At 47.6% G+C, this 26,693-nt stretch overlaps 1 protein-coding gene, 1 long non-coding RNA gene and 1 pseudogene across 4 annotated transcripts; 1 reads left to right on the plus strand and 2 right to left on the minus strand.

Annotated features, from left to right (window-relative positions):
* The first annotated feature begins 38 nt into the window (after positions 1–38).
* Positions 39–26,285, plus strand: LOC133240650 (uncharacterized). 3 transcript variants are annotated; one of them, XM_061405848.1, is made up of 9 exons: positions 39–475; positions 3,726–4,709; positions 10,054–10,163; positions 12,219–12,366; positions 16,687–16,916; positions 20,713–20,936; positions 21,514–23,309; positions 23,690–23,732; positions 25,132–26,285. In XM_061405848.1, the coding sequence occupies exons 1-2, from the start codon at positions 227–229 to the stop codon at positions 4,428–4,430; spliced, it is 954 nt and encodes a 317-aa protein (XP_061261832.1). In that variant the 5' UTR covers positions 39–226; the 3' UTR covers positions 4,431–4,709; positions 10,054–10,163; positions 12,219–12,366; positions 16,687–16,916; positions 20,713–20,936; positions 21,514–23,309; positions 23,690–23,732; positions 25,132–26,285. The 3 variants fall into 3 exon arrangements, with proteins under 3 accessions (XP_061261832.1, XP_061261833.1, XP_061261831.1); XM_061405849.1 differs by lacking the exon at positions 16,687–16,916 and having other exon boundaries at positions 21,514–21,732; positions 23,190–23,309; XM_061405847.1 differs by lacking the exon at positions 16,687–16,916.
* LOC133240260 (nucleoplasmin-3-like) lies at positions 11,563–14,485 on the minus strand (annotated as a pseudogene).
* LOC133240656 (uncharacterized) lies at positions 23,267–26,038 on the minus strand. The gene is made up of 3 exons (XR_009734287.1): positions 25,954–26,038; positions 23,503–23,599; positions 23,267–23,349 (listed from the first exon to the last, which is right to left on the minus strand). It is a non-coding gene; the product is annotated as an uncharacterized LOC133240656 (long non-coding RNA).
* Positions 26,286–26,693: the final 408 nt, after the last annotated feature.

Consider the following 26,693-nt stretch of genomic DNA (forward strand, 5'->3'; position numbering starts at 1 on the left):
AGAAGTGTGTGTGAATGCCTGTGCCTCTGTGTGAGTTTTCAGGGCTTTGGTAGCGTCCGGAGCGAATTCGAGGGGGTGGGGTGACCTCCAGAAACTCGCAGAAACTGGAAGGGGGCGAGAGAAGGGTACATCCCTTTCCTCGGAAGGACTTGGAAGACTTTGACTCTCCCCTCCCCACCCCCCCTTTCCGCCCCGGCTCTTCTTTTGTTGTCAAGTCCTTTGATAAATGGTGGGGCTGGGAGCGCTGGGGAGCCGGGAGCCAGTCTGTACCCGCGCGGGGGGGCGGGGGCGGGGGCCGGGCCTTGAGACCCGGTTTCCACCCTCGCTCACCCGGTCGGTGCCCCGTCGGCGCCGAAGTCGGGTCTGGGACCTGCCCTTGGCGTGCTCGCGGTCTCCACTCTCACCACCCCATCCCTCCCTCCCTCATTTCTGTCTCTGTCTCCCACTCCGCACAGGTACCGAGAACTTTCTAGGGGTGAGTTTTAGAATTTCTCGTAGGCATTCTTTTTATGCGTTTTAATTTTATCCCTTGATTCTTTAGATTGGTAAACTTCATGAGATGGTAACTTGACTAAAGATACTTGGGAGAAGCGGGGAGTGAGGCGGTGTGTATAAAAGGAGTTTGTCGGTGTATGTGTTTAGGTGTAAGAACACACCTCCGTTCAAGGGGCTTTGGAGTGTCTGCCGGTGCGACAACGGAGGAAGGTGAGTCCATGAGACTGTGGCGCGGCCACACGCGAAGTTGTGAAGGCTGTCTGAAATAACCTTTGGGGAGCGAGTCCCAGGTGCCGGTTTCTGACAACCGGACGGTTCTGTGTCTGCAGAGAGGAGCTTTTGAGGGTGCCTGTATCCTGCTGCTCTGTTAGTGTCTGAGTCACTGGGTTAGTGGTTGTCGAAATGTCGCCCAGATCTCCCAGCCCCGCGAGCCCAGCCATGGGCCCCGTGTCGCCGCAGCCTCTCGGCGAGGCCCGGACACAGAATGCTGGGGGCGGCGTCCAGAGATGGAGGTGAGGTGACCGCGGGGGAACCTCCCTTCCCCCCTCCCCCCAGCTCTCCAGCCAGCCGTCTCCAGACTCAGTCCTTTCCCTCTCCTGGAATTCCAGCAGCTTTCTTTTTACCCCCGGCAGCTGGGGGAACCAGAGAGTGGCCCCTGTGTCCCTTGGAATAGGCGTGCCACGGTGTGGTCGCACATGCTCTCAGGCCTGCAAGATGCAGCGCGCGCGCGCGGGTCTTGGTCTTCGCGCATTCGCTCTTCGAAAAATCGAACTCCGAAGGTCCGAGCGCACGGGGGCGCCTGGGGGTCTGCACTCCCAGGGTTTTCGGGAGGCTGCAGCAGCCGAACCTGCGCACCTCCAAGGGGAGGTCAAATGCCCGAAGGCCGTGAGGCCGTGGGGGTAAGGGGAGTTATTAATGACTCCGCGCTGGGCCTAATGCCTCCAACCCCCAGCGGCGATTGGCGTGGATGTCCTGTGGATTTTATTTGCACACAATGGAAATGATTTGTTTTCTCTAAAAAAGGAGTGGGCTTGGCAGATATTTGAGGAGGGGGTGGGAGGAGAAGGAAAGAGAGAGAGCTGAGGAAAAAAGTTTGAAAATGCCTTGAACTATTCACTGTCGAGATGGCTAATCAGTATTGAGGCCGGAGGGCAGGCGGGCCGCCTTTCACCGCCGCTTCCCTTTCATCTCGGGCTCGGCGGAGGCGCTCAATTAAAAGCCTATCAGTTTGTAAGTAAATCAACGCCTATCAGAGTTGTCACATCAAACAAAACGATTATTATTGCAGCCCGCCTCCCCTATTAATCTCCCTCGAAGATAATCCGCCTGACAGGTCAGGCCCGGCGAGCTGGAAAGCCTGGCCCAGAGCGTCCAAACAGTCCTGGACTGGCGCGCGCCCCTTGGGGCACCCCCTGTTCCCCGTCCCGCCCCGCCTCGTGGTCCCCCGGGAGTGGGGAGAGAAAGGGCGCGCGGAGGCCACTGGACCCAGGCCCGCCCCTCCGGACTGGGAGCCGAGCCGAGATTCGCTGGGCTGGTGGGGGACGGTCCTCGGCGGCACTAGCCTCCTCTGGGGCCAGGGAGGTACCAGGCTTGCCGTTGCCAGCGCCTGGCCTGGTCCCTGGGCCTCACCAAGGCCTGCACTCTTCTTGGCTCACCTCCTCTGATTCTTCCCCCACCCCCTTGTCTTTTTTGTTTCCTCTTTTGCCTCTTTCTTGGCTCTCAGCCTTTTCTTCCTTTCCCCCTCTTCATTTGTACTTGTTCTACTAGCCAGGGAATGTCTCCTGTTCTCTCTCCCTCCTCTCAGTATACGGTATATACCACTTCAGCGCAACCACACTCTCTGAAGCAGGGCATTCTCAGGGCCCGGGTTACTTCTCTGCGGCAGGGTTGCCTCAGGAGTGTGTGCAATTCCCAGGAATTCAGTACCAAGTCCTTCTAATTTCTCCTCAAGCAGGGATTGTCAGAAGCTCTGCGCCTGTTTAAGGGTTGGGTGTATTTGGAGGGGTGAGGAAAAAAAAAAAAAAAGACCAGGTGGTGAGATGGGTGGAGGGTGGCAAGCTCCCTATTCTGGAATTAGCATTTGGTGTTGGAATTTAACAGCTGCAATGTCTCTGACCTAGCTGGTGGCGTTGCTTGGGCTTTGCAAACATGCAGGGGAGACCTATGGGGCATCTGGGCCTCTGTACTGAGTATGTGAGGGGGTGCCTAACATTTCATAAGTAAATACGCCCAGATAACTGCTTCTATAGCCTCAGCTGGCCTTTCAAGGGCCGGGCGCGGCTTGGATTCCATAAGGGTGTGAAATCTTGGCCTTCTTCCGTTTGGCCTCTGACTTCGAGTTTTGAGGTGCTTCGGAACCAAACGAGACTCGCCCTATTCTTCGCTTTTACTCCAAACCGATAGGCCTAAATGCGCACTGTTCGAGCCTGGTGGAGCCAGAATTAAGGTGTGCTTGAAGTGTCCGAGGGGGAGGAGCTGCCCGCAGGACCTGAGGCCCTGGTACCGGGAGTGCTGGCTTCAGTGCTTCGGAATCTTCACGCGTTATCTGGGAGAACCCCCAAGGTGCGGCATTGTTGCCTGTTCCGGCGGAGACTCTCCCAGTAGTCGCCCCAAGGTCCGAGGCAGCGGGTATCCCAATAGAGCCCACCTCAGCTTGCTGAGCGCCCGTAGCTGCAGAACCTGTGGCCCCTACCACGCGTTTCCGAAAGCCCCCCCCCCCATTTGTGCACACTTTCCACAGCCAACCTAGTAGTAATATTTATTTCCTTACCTAGAAATATTGTATCCGTGCAGTGGCTCAATTATCTGCGCGCCTGCTTTTTAAAAATGTATTTATATCACTTCTGCCACGCCGCAGATATTTAAATAAAGAGGTACACATACCGCGGCACACCTCGACGATGCGGAACTCGCTCTGTCTGTAGAATATATTCACTGGGTGGTTATTTGGACGTAAGCGCTATCTCGAGCCCAGATTACACCCAAGCAGAGGCTGTAAAATGACACTTGCTCCAGAATTTTCCCAATTCAACTATATGTGCACACACCGAGAATTTAATACTATTTTATATCCCTCTACATATCTAAATATTCAGATGTTATGTTACATGCCCTTGAAGCCGGAAGCAATCCTGCAGTTCACACTGGACTTGGAGCTGTTTGTATAATTTTCATCACCCTGCACTTACAGATGAATCTTAATCTAATAAATTCAACCTTGTCATTTTTAGAATCGACGTAATTTCTCTGGCTGCGGGTGCGCTGCGTGTATCAGAATAAATCCAGCTCTCAGGCATCCAGCAGGAAACGGCTCCCGGTTCCCGGGTGTGGAGACGCCCCATCCGCCCAGCTCAGGACGCGAGGTGGCTCCTCGTGCCCAGAAGGCTGCAGGTCTGGCCTCCGAGGGAGGCTGGACTATCAGCGCCCTCGGCCTTAGCAGTCTCTCCCGGTGGGCAGTGCCCGGCAGCCCCCACCTTCTGCCGGTGCTTCGGAAACCCGCCGGGGCCGAGTCCGCCCGGGGCGAAAATGGAAAGCAAATTCCACGGCAGACGGAGCTCGAACTTTCTTCAAAGCAAGTTTGCAGCAGAGATTTGGTGGTCGCTTTGAGACGACAGCGCGCTTTAGGGGTGTGTCCGAGCGCAAAGTGGGGAGGTGGGCAAAGAGGGTACCTGGTGGCCAAGCTTGGTCCCCGGCGAAACGCGAAGGAAGGCGCCTCCCTTTCCTTATTTCTCGCCAACTTCTCGGGCCCTGCCCCGAAAGAAATAGTTTCCAAGGTGCCGCGGACGCTCAGGATGCGTTTATGGGAATCGCACCAGGGAGAAGGCGACTTTGTAAAAGTTGCCGAAAGCTTTGCCCACAAGCGTCCGCCCAGCGGGGCTCAAGAAAGCTTGGGACCAACTCGCCTTCTCCCGGGCAGAATGAGCCCCCCTGGATAGTCCCCTGCCCAGCGCTTTCCCCTCACCTCGAAACCGCACGTAAATAACCTCCTGCTGCCTGCATTGCAAACTTCTCCCCGCGCTGCCGCGGTTGGCGGGCGAGGCCCGGAGGCAGAGCCAGCCCGCAAGGCCGCTCGTCTGCCCGCTCATCCCAGCCTTGAGATAGGCTTGCGCGGAGATGAGAGGATGAGTGTGGTTCTGTCTCCCACTGGGCTGCCCACTTGGCTGCCCAGACCATCAACTGTGGACCTCCCAGAGCAGCGCTTCCCCTGGGGAGAGGTAGTCTTGGGGGGCTGACGAGGGCGCAAACTGCGCGCGCGGGGGGAGAGGGGGCGGCCGCCGGTCTCTCCGCGGGGCCTGTCGCCCGGCCGGCCGCGGCGGGTGAGTGATGAGGGCAGAGAAGGGCGCCCATAAATCGCGGGTGTCAGGGCGAAAAACTCTCTTTATTGTCTGCGTGATGGATGGGCCCGGGGACGAGACACCAAATACTTCGTATCGCCTTTAAATGGGAACACATTTTCCGCGGCCATAATTCATGTTTTTTAAATAGAAAGTTTGAAATGTTGCCTATATTTCACCGGCCCTGACATATTTATGAATCGCTCCCTGCATGCAAATATCATTATTTAAAGCGCCGGGGAGAGCTCAGGGGAGGGGAGGAGGCGCGGCCCCCGGGGCGTGGGGGTGGTGAACCGGGGCGAAGCGAATGGATGGGGGGTGCACACCATCGCCCTAAAGTGCGGACAATGAGGCGCAGAGGAAAGCCGTATCCGGAAGCCCAGCGCCCTGGGGGGCTCCCCCACCGCCGCTGGATCCCTCACAGCAGCTCGGGGAAGTTTGCCCGGCTTGGGATCCCTCCCCCTGCCGGGAGCCCAGGGGGCATTTTGAGTCCGTCTCCGAGGCTCTGATCCTAGCCACCTTTTCCAAGAAGCAAGTTTCAAAAAAATACTTTTAACAAACGCAAATAATAACAACCAAAGTGTTTCATGTTCGTTGCCATTGCTTCAGTTTTTATTGATTTTCATTCCGCAAACCTGAGACTGCGCGCCCGAGCGGGGCGACTGTCAGACCCCAGTCACCTCGGGGAGCGGGTGGGGGAATAACCGTCCTGTGCCGCGGCCTCGACCCGCCCCCACCCAACCAGCTCATCACTTCTGAGACACAACAGAGCCTGCGCAGGACGCGGGGACACGAATGATACGGCCCCCAAGCTCTGGGGGCTTCAGTCCCGCCCCCTCTGTCACCCCGGTGCTGTGTAGGGCTCCTGGGGTCTGCGTCCGCCCTCCCCGAGCCCCACAATCAATACAATCACTCTGATTAAAAAAAAAAAAAAAAAAAGCTGGGCACGTGCTGTCAGCTCTCCCCTGCCCGTCCAGCCTGGGAGGGACCCACACCTGAGCCCTCGCTAGCCGGGTCTTTACCTGTGCGGTTCCCCGCGGCGCCTGCGGCCGCGCCGGTAACGCAGGAATGGAAGGGAGGGCGGGGGAGTGAGAGGGACAGAACGTACCACCCGGGACAGCCAGATACACAGCCCCGGGGGCCTCCTCTTCGGACTGGTGGTGGGGCCCCGGCCCTACACGCCCTAGGAGCCGAACTGCGCTGGGCAGAGCGGGTCGGGGGAAGGGCGAGGGGAATCAGCCTCCGGTGGGCGGGGCGGGCCCAGCAGCACTTCCGCCGGGGGCGGGGCCGCGGGCTGCAGTGCCGGTCCCACCCCTCCGCGTCGCCGGCCCGCCCCCGGCTCGCCCGGGTCCACCCCCGCCGGCTGGGCAGCGGTTGTCGCGGCGCGATCCAGCGCCTTGGCGCACAACCCGAGACTCACAGGACAGTGGACAGGTCCTTTCCCCTGCCTAAGGTTGTATCTAAGCATTTTTAAATCAAAGGACTACAAGCACATACCCTGGCCCAAACTCTCAGGTAAAACTTTGTCAAACTTTGGTCTTTTGGTAGTCCCAAGACCTGACTGGGTAAGGGGTTCTCGAACATTCTCTGGTATCTGAAACCAGTCATACCTCAGACAGCAGGGAAAACATTTTCGTGCCCATAGGGTCCCATCTGTCTTTCAGGAATGTTAAAAACAAAAGCTAACTCTGTTAGAACGTTTGTTTTCTGTCGGACACTAATTAACATTAACTCTGAGGTAAGTACCATGAATGGCCTGTTTTATAGATAAAGAAATTGAGGCATGGAGAGAAGAAATTGGCCTTGCCTCGGGGCATCTCATCTGTATCCTCATCCCTTCTTTCCATCAGACCCCCAGCAACTCAACTCATCACCCTAGAGGAATCTTGCTGGGCTTAGTTACCTTGTGGGGGAGTGTGTGCTGTGTTGTTAACTGCATCCACCTGCATCTGAGGCCTTGCTGAGCAGGAGGGGCCCACCCAGAGGAGGAGAAAGGAATAAATAAAGTGGGCTCAGCTCAACTCCTGGACAGCTCCCAGTCTGATGGGGAAACTGGACCTTTGAGCTCCCCTGCTTGTTTCTCTTCTAGCTCTTCAGCAGCCAGAGTGATCTTTAAAAATTGTTTTAAAAGGCAGACTAGGTTTCTCCTGTCTCCTACTGCCCCTTATTCTGAGTTTTTGCCACCCGTGGCTGCATTTTGGTTACTCAGAGGTGCCATACAGCATCTCACCTCAGGACCTTGCTAAGGCTTTCTCTTCCATCTAGAGTGAACTTCTGCCCTCCTCTTCACCTGGCTCACTGCACTTACCACATGGGATTTTCTGATGAGAGGCTCTCCTCTTCACTGGATGGTAACTTGACAGGGCAGGGACTGGAGCTGTCCTTTCAAGAAATGAATGAAGAAAAAGGCACTAATTTGTACCATCAGCTGTGCTGAATGAACGATAACTTTGGGGATTCACTTCACTTTTGGGGGTTACCAGTAAGCATTCTTTGTTGTCTCATATCTCAGGGTGTTTTTTCAGTTTAATAATGGAGATAGCACAAACTTATGGAAAAATAATGACTATTCTGAGTCTTTATATTGTAAATATAAACAAGTCAATGATCAAGGAGGTTGGGGAAGAAAATATACCAATATGTATGGTTTTCTAGTTATTTATTTTGGTTTTCAAAGTTCATGATGTGTTGGGTGACACAGTTTAATGGAGACATTCCTCCCCCATCACTGCTGCTCCCACCCTCCATGCATGTATGTCCTAAGGCTGTAGCCTGGGCTCCTTCTTTTTCTCATTTCACATATTATTGCTATGTGTTATTAGCCCTGTATTATTAGTCCATTATTATCTTCTGGCTGAGCTGCTACAGCACAAACCTTCTAATTCTGTGTATCCTTGGCCTCTCTTGCCCCTAATGTATTATACATCATCCTACCAGCTTAATTTTCTTGCTCCCATCATTCCTTTGCCCCCAAATCTTCAGTGACTCTCCACTGTCCACATGTAACACTTGACACTTTGTAATTTAGTTCTAAACTTCTTTTAAACAGCTTTGATTAAGTTGCATTTCAAAGTTATAAACGAAATCTATGTTCACTTCAACCAGCAAAGCTCTCAAAGATACGTAAAGAAAAACATGATCTCACCCGTCTCCTCTCCATTTCCCACTCTGTCTCCTGAGATATGCAGTGTTAACAGCCTGGGGTGTAACTTCTGTCCCTGCACCATGCTCAGCACGCTTATATAAATTACACTCAAATGTATGGGGCTCTTATGTTATTGCTTGTTTATACAAAAATGATTATACTAGAGTTGTCTGCAATTTGTTCATTCTTTCTCAGTAAAAAATGAGTCTATAGATAGAGAGCTAATTTATTCCTTTTTTTAGCTGCATAGTACAAATCTTTGACTTATGATGGAGTTAGCTGATAAACCCATCCTAGCTTTCCGGGTAGTTCAGCTGGTAAAGTTGAACATATCATCCAGTTGAAAATGCATTTAATGTATCTTAATCTACCAACCTAGTAGTTGGTAGATTACCAACTACAATCTATCAACATAGTTCAGCCTAGCCTACCTTAAACATGCTCAGAAGACTTTCATAAGTCTACAGTTGGGCAAAATCACCTAATACAGGTCTATTTTATAATAGAGTGTTGAGCATCTCATGTAATTTATTGAATTCTGTACTGAAAGTGGAAAGAAAGAAAGGTTGTACAGGTACAGAACAGTTGTATCAGGTGTTTCCCGTTGTGATCGTGGGGCTGACTGGGAGTGGCAGCTCACTGCTGCTATTCAGCATCAGGAAGCTATCATAGTGCATATCAGTAGCCCGGGAAAAAATCAAAACAGAAAATTCAAAGTATAGTTTCTACTGTTTGCCTGTCACTTTCATACCACTGTAAAGTTGAAAAAAATCTTAAGTCAAACTATTGAAGTCAAGGACCCCCTGTATTCCACAGAGTGGATATACCTCACTTAATCAGCCACTTCCCTGCTGATGGTCATGTAGGTTGTTAACAGAATTTTCCTCTAATATATTTTTTGTGTCTATATCCTTGAAATCCATTATTTTACTTCTGTAGGATAGATTATCAAAAGTATAGCTGTCTACACCCCAGTCAAGTCTAATGTTCTCTCTGCATGCTCTGTGTTTTTCAGCTCCTCTGTCCTCTATTCCTGGAAGGCCCTTGTTCTCTGTGCTCATGTGTCCAACTTCTGATCCTAAAATGCCCAAATCTGATACCAGAATTTAGTTAAGTTATCTAATATCCACCTCCTTCCTTCTTCCTCAGTTTAACATTGTAGCAGTGTGCCTGGGCTAGGCAGTGGTGCAAAATTGGTGGGAGCCAATCATGACAATCTTGTTTCCATTTTGTCTGATGATTCTTATAGCCAGGGATGGTCATGTGACGCAGTCTGGGCAAATGACGCACAAGTAAAAGTAAGGCAGTGGCAAAGTAGGAGGGGGAGCTTTGGAAAACATTGTTTTCTTGATCAAAGGAAATGATGCAGTTGTTGTGACCCTTCCCTTTCCTTTCTTTCTCCTTTCTTCCTTCCATGGGCTTGGATACAATATCCAGAACCATAGCAGCCATCTTTGACCATGAGGAAAAGTCTAAGAGACTAGCAGAGAGAGACTTAATCCTGATGTCTCTGGGACACAACAATTTCTAGGAATCACCTGGTTCCAAAAAACTTTTGTTACATTAGAAAAATAAAATCACTATTTGTTTAAGTCAATGAAATTAAAAAAAAAAATATTTGCAGCCAGGCATATCATTTACCTGTCCCATCTGACTAACCTTATTTCCATTTGGTGTTACCACCACTGGGGGCTTCCCAGGTGGGACTGGTGGTAAAGAACCTGTCTGCCAATGCAGGAGACTTCAGAGATGTGGGTTCAATCCCTGGGTTGGGAAGATCCTCTGGAGGAGGGCACAACAGCCCACTCCAGTATTCTTGCCTGGAGAGTCCCGTGAACGGAGGAGCCTGGCGGGCTATAGTCCTTGGGGTTGCGAAGAGTCAGACGCGACATGACTGAAGCGACTTAGCACAGCACAGCAGTACCACCGTTGGAATGTCACACAGTGGGCCAGAACAGTTTGAGAAGCCTGTTAGACACTTGCCTTCAAAGGTTCTTGAAGTATGGGTTTCCACAGTCACTTGGGAGTGAAGTTTGGTCACACCCCTCACCCTTAGTGTTATCTCCTTTTTATGCCTAGCATCTGAATCCTGCTTCCTGCTTGTTGGAATAAAGGACCTGTTTCCAACTACAGAAGCTGAAGTGGTCGCATCCTCCTCCCTGTCCCTGGCAGCTGAGGCTCCTCAAGAGGTGAGCGGAAGTTTTAGGGTGGGTTATAAACCCTCCTCAGAAGCAGCACTGAACCCAATGCAATGGCATTAACCATTTAGGGAGGCAGTGAAGCAACTGGCCAGTTGCTGCTGTGTCCACTGTGATAGTGGCGGCTGCTCAGGCAGTGTCTAATCAGACTGTTGTAGTAGTATGATCAGTGACATCCTCCGTTTCTGAGCCCGTCTCTACCATTTCCCAAGTCCGAGTCTCTAGACCTTTTACTGATTTTCTAAGCTTCCTGATATCCTTTTGATAGGTTTCTTTTCTTGCTTAAATTAGCTAGAGCCAGTTTATATCACTCACAATCAATAATATATGTTGGTTTGCCCTAGCCTCGCTCTTGGATGACTTCTAAACAGATCTGATGGTGACTACTTCTTTTCTCTCTTTCCATCTTTTTTAAATTGAAGTATAGTTGGTTTACAATGGTGTGTTAATTTCTGCTGTACAGCTAAATCACTCAGTTATTCACATACATACATTACTTTTTAAAATATTCTTTTTCCATTTTGGTTTATCCCAGGAGATTGGCTATAGTTCCTTGTGCTGTACAGTAGGATCTTGTTTATCCATTTTGAATGTAACAGTTTGTATCTACTAATCCCAAACTTCCAGTCCATCCCTGTCCCTCCCCTCCTCCTCCTTGGCAACCAAGTCTATTCTCTTATTTTTGTGATTGTTTCATAGATAAATTCATTTATGTCATATTTTAGATTCCATATCTAAGTGACATCATATAATATTTGTTTTTCTCTCCCTGACTTTACTTAGTATGATAATCTCTAGTTGTACCTATGTTGCTGCAAATGATTTAATTCCATTCTTTTTTATGGCCAAGTAGTATTCCATTGTGTGTGTGTGTGTGTGTGTGTGTGTATGTATAATATTTATGAAATCTTCTTTATTCATCTATCCTGTGATGGATATTTTGGTTTTTTCAATGCTTTGGCTATTGTGACTAGTGCTGCTGTGAGCCTAGAAACATGTGTGTTTTTGTTTGTTTTGTTTTTTGCAAAAAAAACTCCGCACTTTATTTCAACCTTTATCCAAAAATGTAACAAATGTTAAAAATGTGTAGTCCTGAGCTTTAGATGCTGACCTCTGACCTCATAGGCAAGTGAAGAGAGAGATGCTAGAAGTTCAGAGTTCCTCCCATTCCTGGAGAAAAGGGAAGCCCGGGTGAGGTACATGATTAGAATACCAAGGCCCTATGGAGAATGGGACCCCCTGTCTTCTAGCACCAGACCAAGGCCGCACCCACCCCACCCCACCCCACCACCAGCCATCCTCTTCAATGGAGAAGTCACACAATTCTTGAAACTTGTACAGGAATGTGGTGTGTGGTGCATGTGGCCGGCAGCTAGCTCACCAGAGAGGGTTAGAGCCTGCCCCTCTGCTTCACAGCAGGCAGGATGGGGCATAACTCAGCTGCCTCCTCCTCACTCCCCTTCTCTTTGCTCTCTTCCTTAGGAAGATCATTGCTTGTAGTGACAGTCTGGTGCCGCCCAGTGATCCACATGGGGCCAGAACCTGACATCAGGCAGAAGGTTATGGGTGGTTGGAGCTGGAAGTCATCCACACTGAACATAGGTTGGCAGGACGACTTGAGGTTGGCCACAGGGACTTTGATCTCCTCGTGGTCATGGTTCTGCACTATGGCTTCTACCACATTATTCTCTCAGTGAGGCAGAGCATGGTCAAAGCCAGCAGGAGCTCTGTACCATCCTCTTCTGCCTTGAAGCTGAAAGAGCAGGTGTGGCCCGAGAGCTCACAGCCAAAGAAAAAACAATCCGTAGTGACTGGACCAGGACTCAGAGACCGCCCGTTGACCCTCCCCTCCCCCCACCCCCCAACCCAGACCCGACTCTCCTGATTCAAAAACACCAGGGCGGCAGCAGCACCAATGGCCTTGCTGCAAGGGCTGTCTTTTTAAATTATTGTTTAGTCCAGATATATGTCCAGAGTGGGATTTCTGGGGCATATGAAGTTCTATTTTTAGTTTTTTGAGGAATCTCCACACTCTTTTTTTCATAGTGGCTGCACCAACTTAAATCCCCATGACGGTGATTACTTCTTAGAGGTGCCCATGGGCTCCTCGGGTGATACTGGTGAGGACCCCAACACTAAGCAGTCTGACTGAATGTCTACAACCTCGCCAGGCAACAATTTCAACAGAAAACTGGTAAGTTCAGTAATGAGAGCCAGTCAGGCCAGAATTGAGTGAGAAAACATAATGTTCAAATGATTTTATGAGATGCCTGCTTGGTCTTCTACCCTGTCCTATGGAGCCTCACAGTGTTTCATTATTTACCTCTTACCAAAGCCCAGTGAGAATAAAATGATTATCCCCTTCTGGTTTGAGAATGTGCAGAATTTCTCCCCTTCACTTCTAGTTTTCTCTCCCCACAAGCCTCAGTGGCACTCAGTGAGTTTGATTAAAGTTTCTAAGGCATCAGAGATACTATCAAATCAACCACCTTAGGTGACAATCAACTCTCATTCTTCTCAGCAGAGTTCAGTAGCCTAAGTGCCTAGCACTTCAGCGCTCAAAAGATGTTTGTGGAATGCAGTCAATGGCCCAGTGGCATGGGAACACCTCTGGGCTACGTTTCCTTGGGCAAGTGGTGGCCTGAAACATTTGAGGTCTTGTGTTTGAGTACAGGGTAGACTCATAGAAGGTGTTGTTGTTCAGCCACTCAGTTGTCTCCGACTTTTTTTGACCCCATGGACTGCAGCATGCCAGGCTTTCCTGTCCTTCACCATGTCCTGCAGCTTGCTCAAACTCATGTCCATTGAGTCGGTGATGCCCTCCAACCACCTCATCCTCTGTCGTCCCCTTCTCCTCCTACCTTCAATCTTTCCCAGCATCAGTCTTTTCTAATGAGTTGGCTCTTTGCATCAGGTGGCCAAAGTTAGTGGAGCTTCAACTTCAGCATCAGTCCTTCCGATAAATATTCAGGATTGATTTCCTTTAGGATTGACTGGTGTGATCTCCTTGCAGTCCAAGGGACTCTCAAGAGTCTTCTCCCAACACCACAGTTCAAAAGCATCAATTCTTTGGTGGTCAGCCTTCTTTATGGTCCAGTTTTCGTATCCATACGTGACTACTGGAAAAACCATGGCTTGTTAGGAGGTTTTCCCTCCATCCTTTCCCCAATCCCTGACTTTGGCCAGGATGCTTCATGTCTCAGGGCTCAGTGTTTCTTCTTCTTCTGTTTCTATTTCTGACTTTACTTTTTCCGTTTCTTCTCCCTTACCTTTATTATTTAAAAGCACAAATGATGTCACCCTACTTGTGTTCTCTGCAGAGTCTGCCGTATACATCAACAATATTCAGTAAATATTGGCTACATTAACACATCTTCAGAGCTTTTTCTTTCACTGTCCCCAACTTTTCTACTGAGCCTTCTTTCTACCACGGGGCTCTTCTGCCACATTCTCCCAAGTTTTGCTTGTAGAGTCAAAGGCCTTGCCATGTCTTCAGTTTCCCTGCCCTGCTTCTTCAGAAGAAAAGGGAGCCTTTTTGCCATTTGCTGGTGGGGGACTGGCCTTTTCAGCAAGGATGGTGGGGTGTGGGGGTGAGAAGTGGAAGCAGTGGCCTGAGGAGCTGGCTGATGTGCAGAGACTTGTCCTCCACCAGGCTTGAGAGGTGGGGAAATTGGGGAGTCTGGTGAGGATTAGTTTTGCTGGATCATCAGCAGCATCTTCAGCCTCTTTCCCTTTCTAACTAGCCACCAAGTTTTGCAGATTGATTTTCCCTTTGACATGGGGGCTTCACAAGCACTTCTGGAATGAATGAATGAGCTATCTCTTGCAGAACTGAAGTGTGAAATAAGTCAGTAAACATGCCAAAAGGAGGCTGGAGGCTATGGAAACCGATGTAGATTGGCTCAAAATGTCATGAAAATGAAAAAGTTGAGGGACAAGGCCTTTCTAGGGAGAATGCTGGTCCCCCGCCCCTAGGTGCTTCTGCTTCAGTCCGCCTCACCTTCATCTAGTAGCCTCCTGAAGTGTCTCCTCTCAGGCCCACTTCCCCAAAACTGCTTTAATCAGACCTTCTGTTGCCTCAAGCCCTCCTGGGTGACCTGTGTTCTGCCAAAAAAAAAAAAAAAGAAAAAAGTTTCATATGCCTTAGCTCCTCCCCTTCCACCTTCTTACTGTGAGAGCATCTACTGCCCACGCAGACTGGCCATCCAGCCAGAGTGGGATCTTCTCCCTCATACCAGGACACCCTCCTTGGTCTCATCTTTGCTTCTGAGGCTCTGTTTTGTAGTATCCGGCTTCCCCTCCCCTACCTCCATCGGAGTAGATCATAGTGCTTGAGTGTGGTGGGTGCCCCGGGTCCACTGCTTGATTCCACACTGCCACACTTCCTAGATGTGTGACTTGGGGCAGGGTTCTTAACCTCTCTGAGGTTTCAGTTTCCTCCTGTGCAAAATGGATGTAATAATGGTACCTACCTCTTAAGTCACTGGGTAAATGAAATGCAACAATGCATGTGTGTGCCTGGCACACAGAAAGTGCTCAAAGTGGTTATTACTATTATCCCCCGGGTTCTTTCTTACCTCTGAATTCCTGGAGTACTGTCTGGGCCACTCATCTGGCACTTAATTGTCTACTTATTGATGGTATCTTTTATAAGCTATTCATATCGTTTATCTTTTGTATGTGTGTGTTCAACTTCCCAATTAGATTTTAAGCTCCTCTAGGGCTGAACCAGATGGCTTCCTTTCTGGAAGCACAGTCTTAACCACTGGACCACCAGGGAAGCTCCACAAATGAATCCTTACTAAAATGAGGGATAAAATATCCAGTGCTTGCATCAGTTCAGTTCAGTCGCTCAGTCGTGTCCGACTCATAACCATGATTTCCCTTACATCATCACAGTAATCTTATAAAGCACGCAGTGTTATTTTCATCTTCTAGATGAGGAAACTAAGGTTTGTAGAGAGGAAGTCGCTTGAGTTCCAAAGGTAAGAGCTCTTTCCTGCCTCCCAGTGGCCTCCTTCAGCTTTCAGAAATTCTGGCACTGGCTTCCTCTTATGCTCTGATGCCCAAACACGTCTCTCTGGTAGCCTAGGTCAGTATCTCCAACAGCTTTCTTTTCACATGCCCATTTTGAGAGAGCCTTTTGAGGTATTTCATGAAATGGAAAAAGCTGATTTATGAAAGAGCAGGGGCATACACACACCCATGGCTAATGTATGTTACCTAGGGACTTCTTGGCTGTCCAGTTAAGGACAGTTAAGGCTCTACCCTTCCACTGCAGGGGGTGAGGGTTCAATCCCTGGTTTGGGAACTAAGATCCCACATGCTCTGTGGCCAAAAATAAGTAAATAAATAAAAAATTTAAAATGCATGTCATCTAGAAAGCAGGCTATAAGGTGTTTATGTGACCAATACCTTAGGGGGTGGAATTATGAGTGAGTTAGCTTCTTCTTACCTGCTTACTGTAGTTTCTACCGCAGACACTTACCACTGTTATGCTGTGCTGTGCTGAGTCGCTCAGCTCTGTCTGACTCTTTGTGATCCCATGGACTGTAGCCCGTCAGGCTCCTCTGTCCATGGGGATTCTCCAGGCAAGAATACAGGAGTGTGTTGCCATGTCCTCCTCCAGGGAATCTTCCCAACCCAGGGATTGAACCCAGGTTTCCCACATTACAGGCAGATTCTTTACCGTCTGAACCACCAGGGAAGCTGAATAATACTGGAGTGGGTAGCCTATCCCTTCTTCAGGGGATCTTCCCGACCCAGGAATCGAACCGGAATCTCCTGCCTTGCGGGTGTATTCTTTACCAACTGATCTATGAGGGAAGCCCTTATCACCTTTATAAACAGAGGTAAAACAGTACAAGTTCTGTTTGTTTAACGGAGAGGAGGCAGCGCTGTCAGAACTCTCTTTGCTCCCTTGCCCCTTCCAGTTTCCTTTTACTAAAACCTGCACCCCATCAGAGGCAACCTCTTTCCTCTCCTTCCTTCCTCCAGGCACAGAGCCAGGTGGGCAGAGGCCCATCCCTGGTACTTAATTAGTCACAGGTTTGAAATGCAGGGGCGGGTTGGAGACAGAGGAGTGATTGGTGTGGGGTGGGAATTTGGGGATTCTTTTATCCCCTGCATCTCAAAGGCTGACAGGCTCTTGAGGGGTGGAAATGACTGGTAATTAGTGAACCTTCTACGCACGCACTAAAGACGCACTTCACAGTCTGCATGACCTCTGCAGCCCGGTGAGGCTTTGTTATGTAGATGCTCTTAATTGGGTGAGTCACTTACTGCAAACAGCTTTGGGAGAGAGAACCGTGGGCTGTTTCTGGGAGGCTTCCTACCAGAGGTTCTGACTTAGGAGCTGGGGGCGCTGGCAGCAGTGGCCTCTTAGAGTCTTCACTCAGACCGGTAGAAGTGGTCCCCATGTCTGGGAGTCAGCACAGTGAGCCGTTAGGGGGCATGTTAAGTGTTGGCCTTCATCGTCTTCTTGCCTCTGTTGTTCTCCTTCTCTATTTCCCAGTTTATAGATCACCTCTTCTGGGCAAGGCTGAGAGTATTTTGAAATATAACTGGGTTCCCTACAGTCAAGGAACTGACCACCTAGTTGGGAAGATAGTGGCAGAAATCAATGCACATAACAACATCAAGTTGCAGGCATCAATGCCAAGCACACAGGAGAGCCTTTTAATGATGTTTCAGACCCCAAAGCAGTCATCGAGGGTTGGAACATTGGAGATCCTTGTCAACAAGGTGAGCAGCCCTTGGAAGTGGTTTGGGGAGAGGAATTCCCCAGGATGAGGAGACTTTATCAACAGAGGTACCGCCAGGTCACTGTCACACCATAGCACACCCCAGCACTCTGAGCTGGGCTCGGACGGCGGTGCACGGAGTGCAATGGGAGTGGCTCGCCAGGTCCTCAAGTGTGCTGCGCTCACATTACTGTCTTGTGCTGCTGTTGATTCTAGGATGTCCTGTCTCCTGCTTTCCTCAGAGGAGGGCACACTGTGTGTAGACTTTATCTTATTTTAAAAATTGAAGTATGATTGATATACAGTATTGTTATTACTGCTGTACAGTAAAGTGATTCAGTTATATATAATACATTCTTTTTTGATATGTTCTTTTCCAGATTTATCATATGATACTGAATATATTCTCTGTCTTATACAGTAGGACCTTGTTATTTTTCCATTCTATATGCAAAAGCTTTCATCCGCTAGCCTCAATCTTTTGTACCACCCCCCAACCCCCACCGCCTTGGCAATCGCTGGTCTGCTCTCTATGTCTGTGAGTCTGTTTCTGTTCCATAGATAGGTTCAGTTGTGTCCTATTTTAGATTCCACATACAAGTGATATCATGAGATATTTGTCTTTCTCTCACCTACTTCACTTAGTATGATACCCTCTAGTTGCATCCATGTTGCTGCAAATAGCATCATTTCATTCATTTTCATGGCTGAGTAATATTCCATTGTGTATATACATCACATCTTCTTTATCCACTCCTCTGGTGATGGACATTTCGGTTGTTTCCATGTCTTGTCTATTGTGAATAATGCTGCTGTGAGCATTGGGGTGCCTGTATCTTTATGAATTTGTAGACTTTTAAATGCATCAGACCCCTCTGCCCCTTCTCAACCCATTATTTTGGTGAATGGCACCGTCTTGGCTCCCTCACCCCTGACTCCCAAACAGACATCAACTCTTGGCAATTGGGCTGCAGACTTTTTGCAGTCTCTCCTATCAGGCCCCCGCCATGCTCTGTGGGGGTGGGAGTGTCCTTTCAGAGCCTGTGAGGACATTTTCCTGTCCCTGCTCGCCCCCTCCTGATCTGTCCTTCCCATTACTGTGAGACCAGTGGTCCTCCAGCACAAACGTGACCACTTTTCTCCTGTTGTGTGCACAGTGGGGTCTGTTTAGCTCTTTATGATTTGGGCTTTGCCTACTTCTTCTGCTCTCTTCCTGTCTGCAAGGTCACCAGTGACCTCCCTGTTGTTAAACCCAATGGTGAATTCTCTGTCCTCAATTTACTTGACCTTTAGTAGCACTGGACAGGTTAATCACTCCTTCTTTTATTCCAATATTTTATTTACCAAAAAATTGCAAACTTATGAAAAATTTAAGAACAGGATGATGAATGCCCAGTGCCTTCACCTAGACTCTTCAGCTCTTAATGTTACCATGTAACATGTATCGTTTTCTCTCTCTCGAACACACACACACGTTTCCCTCCAATCCCAAATCATATGCAAGCTGTAGGCATCTTGATGTTTATCTTAATTTCTTCAGCTCACATCTCTTAAGGAGAGAACATTCTTTTATGAAACTTCAGTACAATTAGCACACCTGAGAAAAATGATGTTAATTTAATATAATCAGTTATGTCATTAAAAGGTTCCAATTAAAGCATTTCCAATTATCTGAGATGTCTTTTTAGTTTTCCCCCCCAGTTCCAATAGCCAGTAAAAGATCATGCATTGCTCTTGGTTGTCATGTACAATCAAGTACATGTACAACCGTGTACAACCATGTACAACTCCCTGTACTCCCAAGATTAGTGCATTTTAATCTAGAACACTCAGCCCCGCTTTTGGCCCCACGATATGACATTTTGGACAGTCTAGTCCAAAGGTCTTTTTTTTTTTTTTTTTTTACTTTTTAAAATTGAGATATAGTTCATTTATAATATAGTAAGTCTCAAGTGTACAATATAGTAATTCACAAATTTAAAGATTATGTTCCATTTGTAATTATTAAAAATTTGGCTGTATTCTCTATGCTATACATATATCCTTGTAGCTCACTTATTTTATACATAGTTGTTTGTTCCTCTGAATTCCCTACCTTGATCTTCCCCACCTCCCTGCTTCTCTCTCCCCACTGGTAACCACTAGTTTGTTCTTTTATATCTGTACTCTATTTCTTTTTTAAAAAATATTCACTAGTTTGTTTTATTTTTTAGATTCCATAGGTGAGTGATAAGGTACAATATTTGTGTTTCTCTGTCTGACTTATTTCACTAAGCATAATACCCTCCAAGTTAGAACCGTTGTCTTAAAGAATGTTCCAGTTTTTAATTTGCCTGCTTCCTATGAGTAGATTCTGGCCAAACATTTTGGCAAGAACAGCATGTGGGTGGTGTGTACTTCCTCTTGTATCACATCAGAGGTCTGTATCGTCAGGTTGTCTCCTCACTGGATGCCAACTTTGAACTCTTGGGTAGGTGGTGACTGCCAGATCTCTTCAGTGTAAAGGTACATTCTTCCCTTTGTAATTTATAGGCAATCTGTGGAATGATACTTTGAGACCATGTGAATTTACTGTTTACCCGATGCTTTCAACAGCCTCTGGTGATCCTTGACTGAATTGGTCATTATGCTGGAACTCCGTCCCTTTGATCACTTTCTTTCTTTGGCTTCTGGGGTCTGACTTGCTTTTGGTTTGTCCTTACCCTCCAGCTGCTCATTCTCAGTCTCTCTGTGGTTCCTCCCCTTTTCCTTGACTTCTAACTGTTAGTACTCTAGGGCCCAATCTTCAGATCTCTCTCCTCTCTTGTGGCTTTAAATGACATCTAAAAGCTGAGGACTCTGAAACTTCTAACTCTGGTACAGATCTGTTTCCTTCACTTTCATATGCTCAACTTTCTCCTTGACATTTCCACTTGTCTGTCTCAAAGTCGTATCAAACTTCTCAGGTCAAGTGATCCCGATTCCCTGCTTCCCTTAATTTGCTCATCCATTTCAGTGTGACAGCTCCATCCTTCTAGTTGCTCAGGTCAAAATCTTGGACTTACCCTTGACTCCTGTGTTTCTCATACCCTCCATGTCATATCCATCAGGAAATTCTGTTCATGCCATCTTCAAGATGTATTAGGGATTCTTGTCTCCTGGATTCTTGCCATAGCCTGCTGTTTGATTTCCCTGCTTCTGCCCTTCCCTTCCCTGGTCCATTCTAAATACAGTAGCCAGAACAATACTTACAAAATGTGGGTCCTCCGCTCATGCCTCCTTATCCCCATCTTGGAGAGCAAGGCCAAGTCCCAGCTTCAGTCTGTCAGGTGATAGATGATCTGTCCCCCATCCCCACCCTAAACCCTGCCCTGCGATTTCATTTACTGTTATTTTTGCCCTTGCTCACTCCACTTCAGCCACTCTGACATGTTTGCTGTTTCCCAAACCTGCCAAGGCCTGCTTGGCAGGGACTTGGCACTTGCTGTTCTGGCTGCCTGGAACATTTTTCTCCTAGATGTCCACCTGGTTCTCCCTTACTTCCGGCAAGTCTTGGCCTACATACCACTTTCTTACTGGGGCCTTCTGATCACCCTATCTACCCCTAACACTTTTCTTTTTTGTTGTACCTTGTGGCATGTGGGATCTTAGTTCCCTGACCAGGGATCGAACCCATCCCCCTGCAGTGGAAGCGTGAAGTCTTAACCACTGGATCGCCTACCCCTGGTACTTGTTATCCCTTTTCTCTGCTATATTGTTCTCTTACTTAGCACCACCTGACATATTCTGTATTTTCTTTTTTATATCTACCTCTTTAGGTCTTCCCCGTAGCTCAAATGGTAAACAATCTGCCTGTAACATAGCAGGCCCCAGGTTCAATCCCTGGGTCAGGAAGATCCTCTGGAGAAGGGAATGACAATCCACTCCAGTATTCTTGCCTGGAGAATTCCATGGATAGAGGAGCCTGGCAGGCTACAGTCTATGAGATCGCAAAGAGTTGGACACAACTGAGTGACTAACACTACTGCTACTACTACTGAAAGTAAGCTCTGCAAGAGTAGAAACTTTATCTTCTGTACTGCCTTGTCCCGACATTAGTGTCAAGCATACAGCCAGCACTCAATAAATATTTTTGAATAAATGAATTGAATGAATGAATTTCCATTACCTCAGGATAAGCTATAAACCCTCCGAGTTCAAGTACCAATAATTTGGGAATTCCCTGGTGGTCCAGTGGTTAGGACTCCATGCTTCTACTGCAGGGGGCACTGATTCGATCCCTGGTTGCGGAACCAAGATCCCGCATGCCATGCAGTATGGCCAAAAAGAAAAAAACAAAAACAAAAAAACACTAAAACAAATAAGTACCAAAAATCTACAGTGTATTCTTTGCCTGCCAGTTTGCAGTAGATGGGCAACCAAGGTGTGTCTCAGATTGGGGTTCAGGGCTCAGATCGCAGCCACGAGCTGGAATCCATGAATGCAGCATTGGCGTGTGTCTCTTGTGAGTGCACTTACGTCTGTGTGTGTGTGTGTGTGTGCTTTTGTGTGTCTGTGAGAGTCTGTGCTGGTGTAGTCATCTGTCAGGGTCAGTGATCCTTCTGCGTTCTCTTCTCCAGGAAGACTGCAGGTGCTCCACAGGGCTGTAGGGCTCTGTGTGCCTGTGCCTGTCTCTGCTTCTGGCTGCAGCATCCTGAAGCCTCAGCCCCCCTGTGCTCTGAAGCTGAGGAGCCATCCAGAGCCTGCAGCGGCTGTCTTGGGTACTCATCTTTCTGGTTGGGGTGACACTCTACCCTTGGAAGCACCTGAGTCCAGGTTCACCACGAAAGCACAGCAAAGTGAGAACACGACAACACGGCACTGGGAGAACATGCAGAGCTTCTGCATTTGCTATTCCCTCTGCCTGGAAAACCCTTCTACTAAGTCTTCTCATTGCTGGCCCCATCTTACTATTCAGGCTTCGGCTCCAATGTTGATCCCCTTAGAGAAGCCTCCCCAGAACACCCCACAGCCATCTGAAGCTGTGCAGTTTGTGTCCCCCCAAATTAGCACCCCACCCCCACTCTTTATTGCATTGTCTACTTTTGTCTTTATAGAAGATGTCAGTGCTACCTGAAATTATGTATTTCACATACGTGAAATTACATTATTTATCTGCTTGTTGCCTGTGTCTTTCATGTAAACCTCGTGGGAGTAAGGACTGTCTTTGTCTTGGTCCTTGTTCTGCTCCTGGTGCCTGTCATGTAGTAGGTGCTCAGGAAATTTGTTGACATTCTCTCTCCTTATTTTGGGGAGCTGTACCTACTTACCTACTTATGTGTGTGATGTGCGCAGGTTGCTCAATTGTGTCTGACTCTTTGTGACCCTATGGACTATACAGTCCATGGAATTCTTCAGGCCAGAATACAGGAGAGGGGAGCCGTTCCCTTTTCTAGGGGATCTTCCCAACCCAGGGATTAAACCCAGGTCTCCTGCATTGCAGGCGAATTCTTTACCCACTGAGCCACCAAGGAAGTCCTCCTTAACTTGTATTTTTATTTTACTAATAAATAGTTTCTTAGATTTGTTAGTTTACATTTAAGGAAACTGAGGCTATTAGGAGTGAAAGATTCTGCATGGGCTCCCAGCTGGCTGGTACAGAGCTAGGTCTTGAACCCAGGACTCCTAGGCCAGGGCATTGGCCACTCTAAGGCATGACCAGCCCTTCATCTGACCCTCAGCACTGGTGAGGTCAGGTGTAGCTGCCACCTCTCTGGCCCCTGGCTCAGAGCTGCAGAGAGAGCTGGGGTTCCTTTCAAAGAAGTGAGAAGAGACGCAGAATTAGTATTGGTAAATTATGCCAGAACCCTTGCATGTACATTATTATTATTGCCCCCATATATTCTAAAATAATCCCTGTAAATAATTATAAAAATAAATCTCAGTGACAAATTCTTTCTTTTCTTTTCTTTCCAGGAACACATTTATTCATCCTAATCTCTTCATGGGTAGGACAAATTGGAGCACTGGGTAGTGAATACAATTTGCAAATAGGCAATATAAGTAGAGAGAAAATTAATATGTATTCCTCAGCACTCTAAAAGGAGAGGAAGAACATTAATAGCCATTTCCTTGCAGATATAACTTTGAAAATGTTATTTCTGATCCATCAGCGTGGGGCTCCATATGAGGAAAATGGTTACAACGTGACAAGAAGTGATTAGATGTGAAATGGCATCTTCCTGGCGCTCCTCCCGTCTCTTTATCCTGTTCTTACTGGGACTTAGGAGGAATTCTGTGTTATTTTGTTCAGCAGATCACAGCGCTGGCCTGGGGTCTGCTGCTCATTGGCTGGGTGACCTTGGGCTGTTTCCTTTCACTCTCCCAGCCGTGGTTTCCACAGCAGTAGCTGGAGCAGATGACGTCTGAAGCCACAGTGAGTTTGGATGATTACAAGTCCTCACTGCTTGAAGTACCTGAGAAACATAAGAGATGCTAGGGCACCACCTACTGAATCAGAATCTTAATTTTCTGAGTTCATATACTTTTTTTAAAGTGACATGCCTGACGTCTCATAATTTAAAAAACTGTTTTTACTGAGGTGTAACTGATTTACAGTGTCACGTTACCTTCAGGTGGTGTTTGTTGTTCAGTCGCTTAGACGTGTCCCAACTCTTGCTACCCTATGGACTGTAACCTGCCAGGCTCCTCTATCCATGGGATTTCCTAGGCAAGAATATTGGAATGGGTTGCCATTTCCTCCTGCAGGGGATCTTCCCGGCCCAGGGATCAAAACTGCATCTTCTGCATTCACAGGTGGATTCTTTACCACTGAGCGGCCAGGGAAGCCCAGTTTCAGGTATACAGCAAAGTGAATCTCATATGCAAATACATATGTTCACTCTTTTTAAGATTATTTTCCCATATAGGCCATTACAGAATGCTGAGTAGAATTGCCTGTGTTATACAGTAGGTCCTTATTAGTTATAATTTTATATATAGTAGTGTGAATGTATCCATCCCAATCTTCCAGTTTTTCCCTCCCCCTTCCTTACCTCCCAGTGACGGTAAGTTTATTTTCTATATCTGTAACTTTGTTTCAGTTTTGTAAATAAGTTCATTTTTATCCTTTCTAAAGATTCCCTATATAAGCAATATCGCATGATATTTGTCTTTCTCTGGTGAATTCTATATATATTAATTGAAGTTGGGAGAGGTTTTTCCTCTAAGTGGCAGAAACTCGTCAAGCCAAGCTGGGATTCTGGAAGGGTCACTGGGCCTTAGACCCTGCTCCCTTCTTCCCCACTGGCCAGTATAAAGTTGAAGAGTGTCGTCTGGTCAAGGATTCCTTTCCCTTTCCGAATCTGAACCCCTGTCACCACATCAGGGATGACTCTCTTTTGCACTCAGCTAAGGACCTGGAGTGTCTGGCAAGTTCCAGGCAAATTGGGGAATATGATTTGTTTTTCACTGCTGTCTTCAGGATTTGTGAAAATAATGCTAAGACATCAGCAGATAGCAGTCTCATTTGTAAATTCTTATTTTTTTCCCTGGTGGTCTCCTCCTATCTTGTCTTTAATTACAAAAGTAGTAAGTGCAGGTCGCAGAAATCACAGAAGAAAAGCAGAAGCTCCTTCCCACACCCCTTCCCCAAACCTGCTCCCTTCTCTGCTCCTGGTGGATATTTGCACTTCAGTAGAGAGACAACAACAGAACCTTTTAAGATCTAAAGAGAAGGGAAATCGGAGGTGCTGAGAATTAAATAATAGTAATTATAATTAGGATACTAGTAAATAATAATAAACTAATATCTGTGCAATGAATACTCATGCCAGGCATTATGATGACATTTAATATACATGAAACAAATGAATTGTTCAGAATGGGAAAGCAGAGAGGTGTTCTGAAGTATAGATCATCCTCAAGTCGCCTCACTAGTGTGCACAAACTGCCAAGAGGGCCCTGGAAAACTCCCCTCTCTCCTATACTTCCCCAACCCCTTTTAGACTGAAATGAGTCTGCTTCAGCAACAAAGAGCATTTTGTATGCAGACATTCTGCCTTTTTTTTTTTTTTTAATTGAAATCTGAATGTGGTGAGTCTGAACTAGGGGCTGGGGTGTGATTAATTACAGCAGCCATCTTAACCTGCTCAGAGGCTGGGCCTGAAAGAAATGAGGCCAGGCCGAACAGAAATTCAGTTAAGGATAGGGAGGAATGTGAATAAAACTTTGTTAACTGGCCCCTGTCTTTCTTTCAGCTGCTGATGCATGGAGTTGGAAGATTTAAGGAATCAGTTCCTGTTTCTCTGGTTCTGGCCGACCCTAGAATCAACTCCCTTGATTGGAAATAAACAGGATTTTCCTTTCTGTCCCCAGGAATGTGACGGAGGAAGGACTCTAGGGGAAAAGGCCTCGTCTGCCAAAGAATAATAATAATAACAAAGATGACAGTAGGAATAAAATATCGCCCTCTTCATCGAGGGCGATAAGGAAGTATCCCGTTATATGTGTTGAGCCTTCTCACTCTCCGTATACATATGTTAGAACTTCAGAATGTAGCCCAGGTTTGATTTGAACTTTCTGTCCTGTGGCTGTCTTGAGTGTACTGAACAAATTGGGCTACATGTCTCACCTTTGGTTTCAGAAAATAGGACCCCAATTACAGCACTTCGTGTTGACATAGTACCTTAAATGCCTGAGTATGAACCTCTTTCCTGGAGGGTGTGTCTGTGTCATGAGTGCCCCCAGTGCCCGGCATGGGGCCTAGCCTTTGGAAACTGGGGCAGAGGGGCTGTGATAATAAATGGGTGAGGCAGGGAGTCCTCCAGCTCCCTCTCTCTTGGCTGAGGAATGGGATGAACCCGGATGACTGCATGAACCTTCCCTTCCCCTTGGTGCTCCTGGGGCAGGGAAGGAAGAGCTTTATGCAGGGAGAAACCCCAAGAAGACTCAGCCTCTCTGTTGATTTCTGCAAACTCCTTGTGTTCTGAAGGAATCATTTGCCCACTTCTGGGCCAGCTGTATATGAGTTTGCTCTCTCCCCTCCCAAGGGGAGGTCCATGTTACCTGAAGAAACTTACCTTTTGCTATTTCTATTAAATTTCCCTTTTTCGTTAAGAAGGTGATGAGGTAGAAGAATGTCCCTGCCCTGCTCACTCTTCTGATCTTCCTTGGTTCAGAGATACAGATAATTTTTCTCCTTCTCCTCTCCCTCCCGCTCCTTCTCCTTGTTCCTCTGTTCTGAAGACTGACTTCCCAAAGCTGAGGGGAGTAAGGAGAGGTGAATCCAGTCTGTTCCTAGAGGAGCCCTCCTCCACTACGTTAAACAGACTTTTACTCTGCTGAATAACTTTCAATAGCTCCCTATTGTCATCAGTTTACATTTCTAACATTAAAGCCCACTTTAACATGAGCTGTCTTGAACTTTGTGCTTTGTGATTTCCCAATGCTCTCTCCCCGGAGTCAAATAGCCTTCCTAGTGTGTTCACTTAGTGGAGACGAGTGGTTGGAGAGGCATTTGAGGCAAAACCAACAGCCAAAAGGCAAGCAGAGGAAAGGAGGCCGGAGAGGCAAAGGTTGATGGGATATAAAAGGTCTTGAGGGACGTAAGTATGATGATTGGGGCTCAAGATTTGGGGCTGTATTATTAGACTGGGAGGAGGTCATTGAAAGATTTCAGGTAGGGTCAAATCCAGCTTTTAGAATGATAGCTGGGGCTATGTAGAGAAGGGAACTGCAGTGAGGGGGTTTGGAAAAGTGGCAAAGACCCCTGCTGACTTCGGTGTCATTGGTGGATAGGGTCTGTAGAACAGACTTTCTG

The sequence above is a fragment of the Bos javanicus genome, chromosome 28 (assembly GCF_032452875.1).
Source record: "Bos javanicus breed banteng chromosome 28, ARS-OSU_banteng_1.0, whole genome shotgun sequence".
NCBI lineage: Eukaryota > Metazoa > Chordata > Mammalia > Artiodactyla > Bovidae > Bos > Bos javanicus.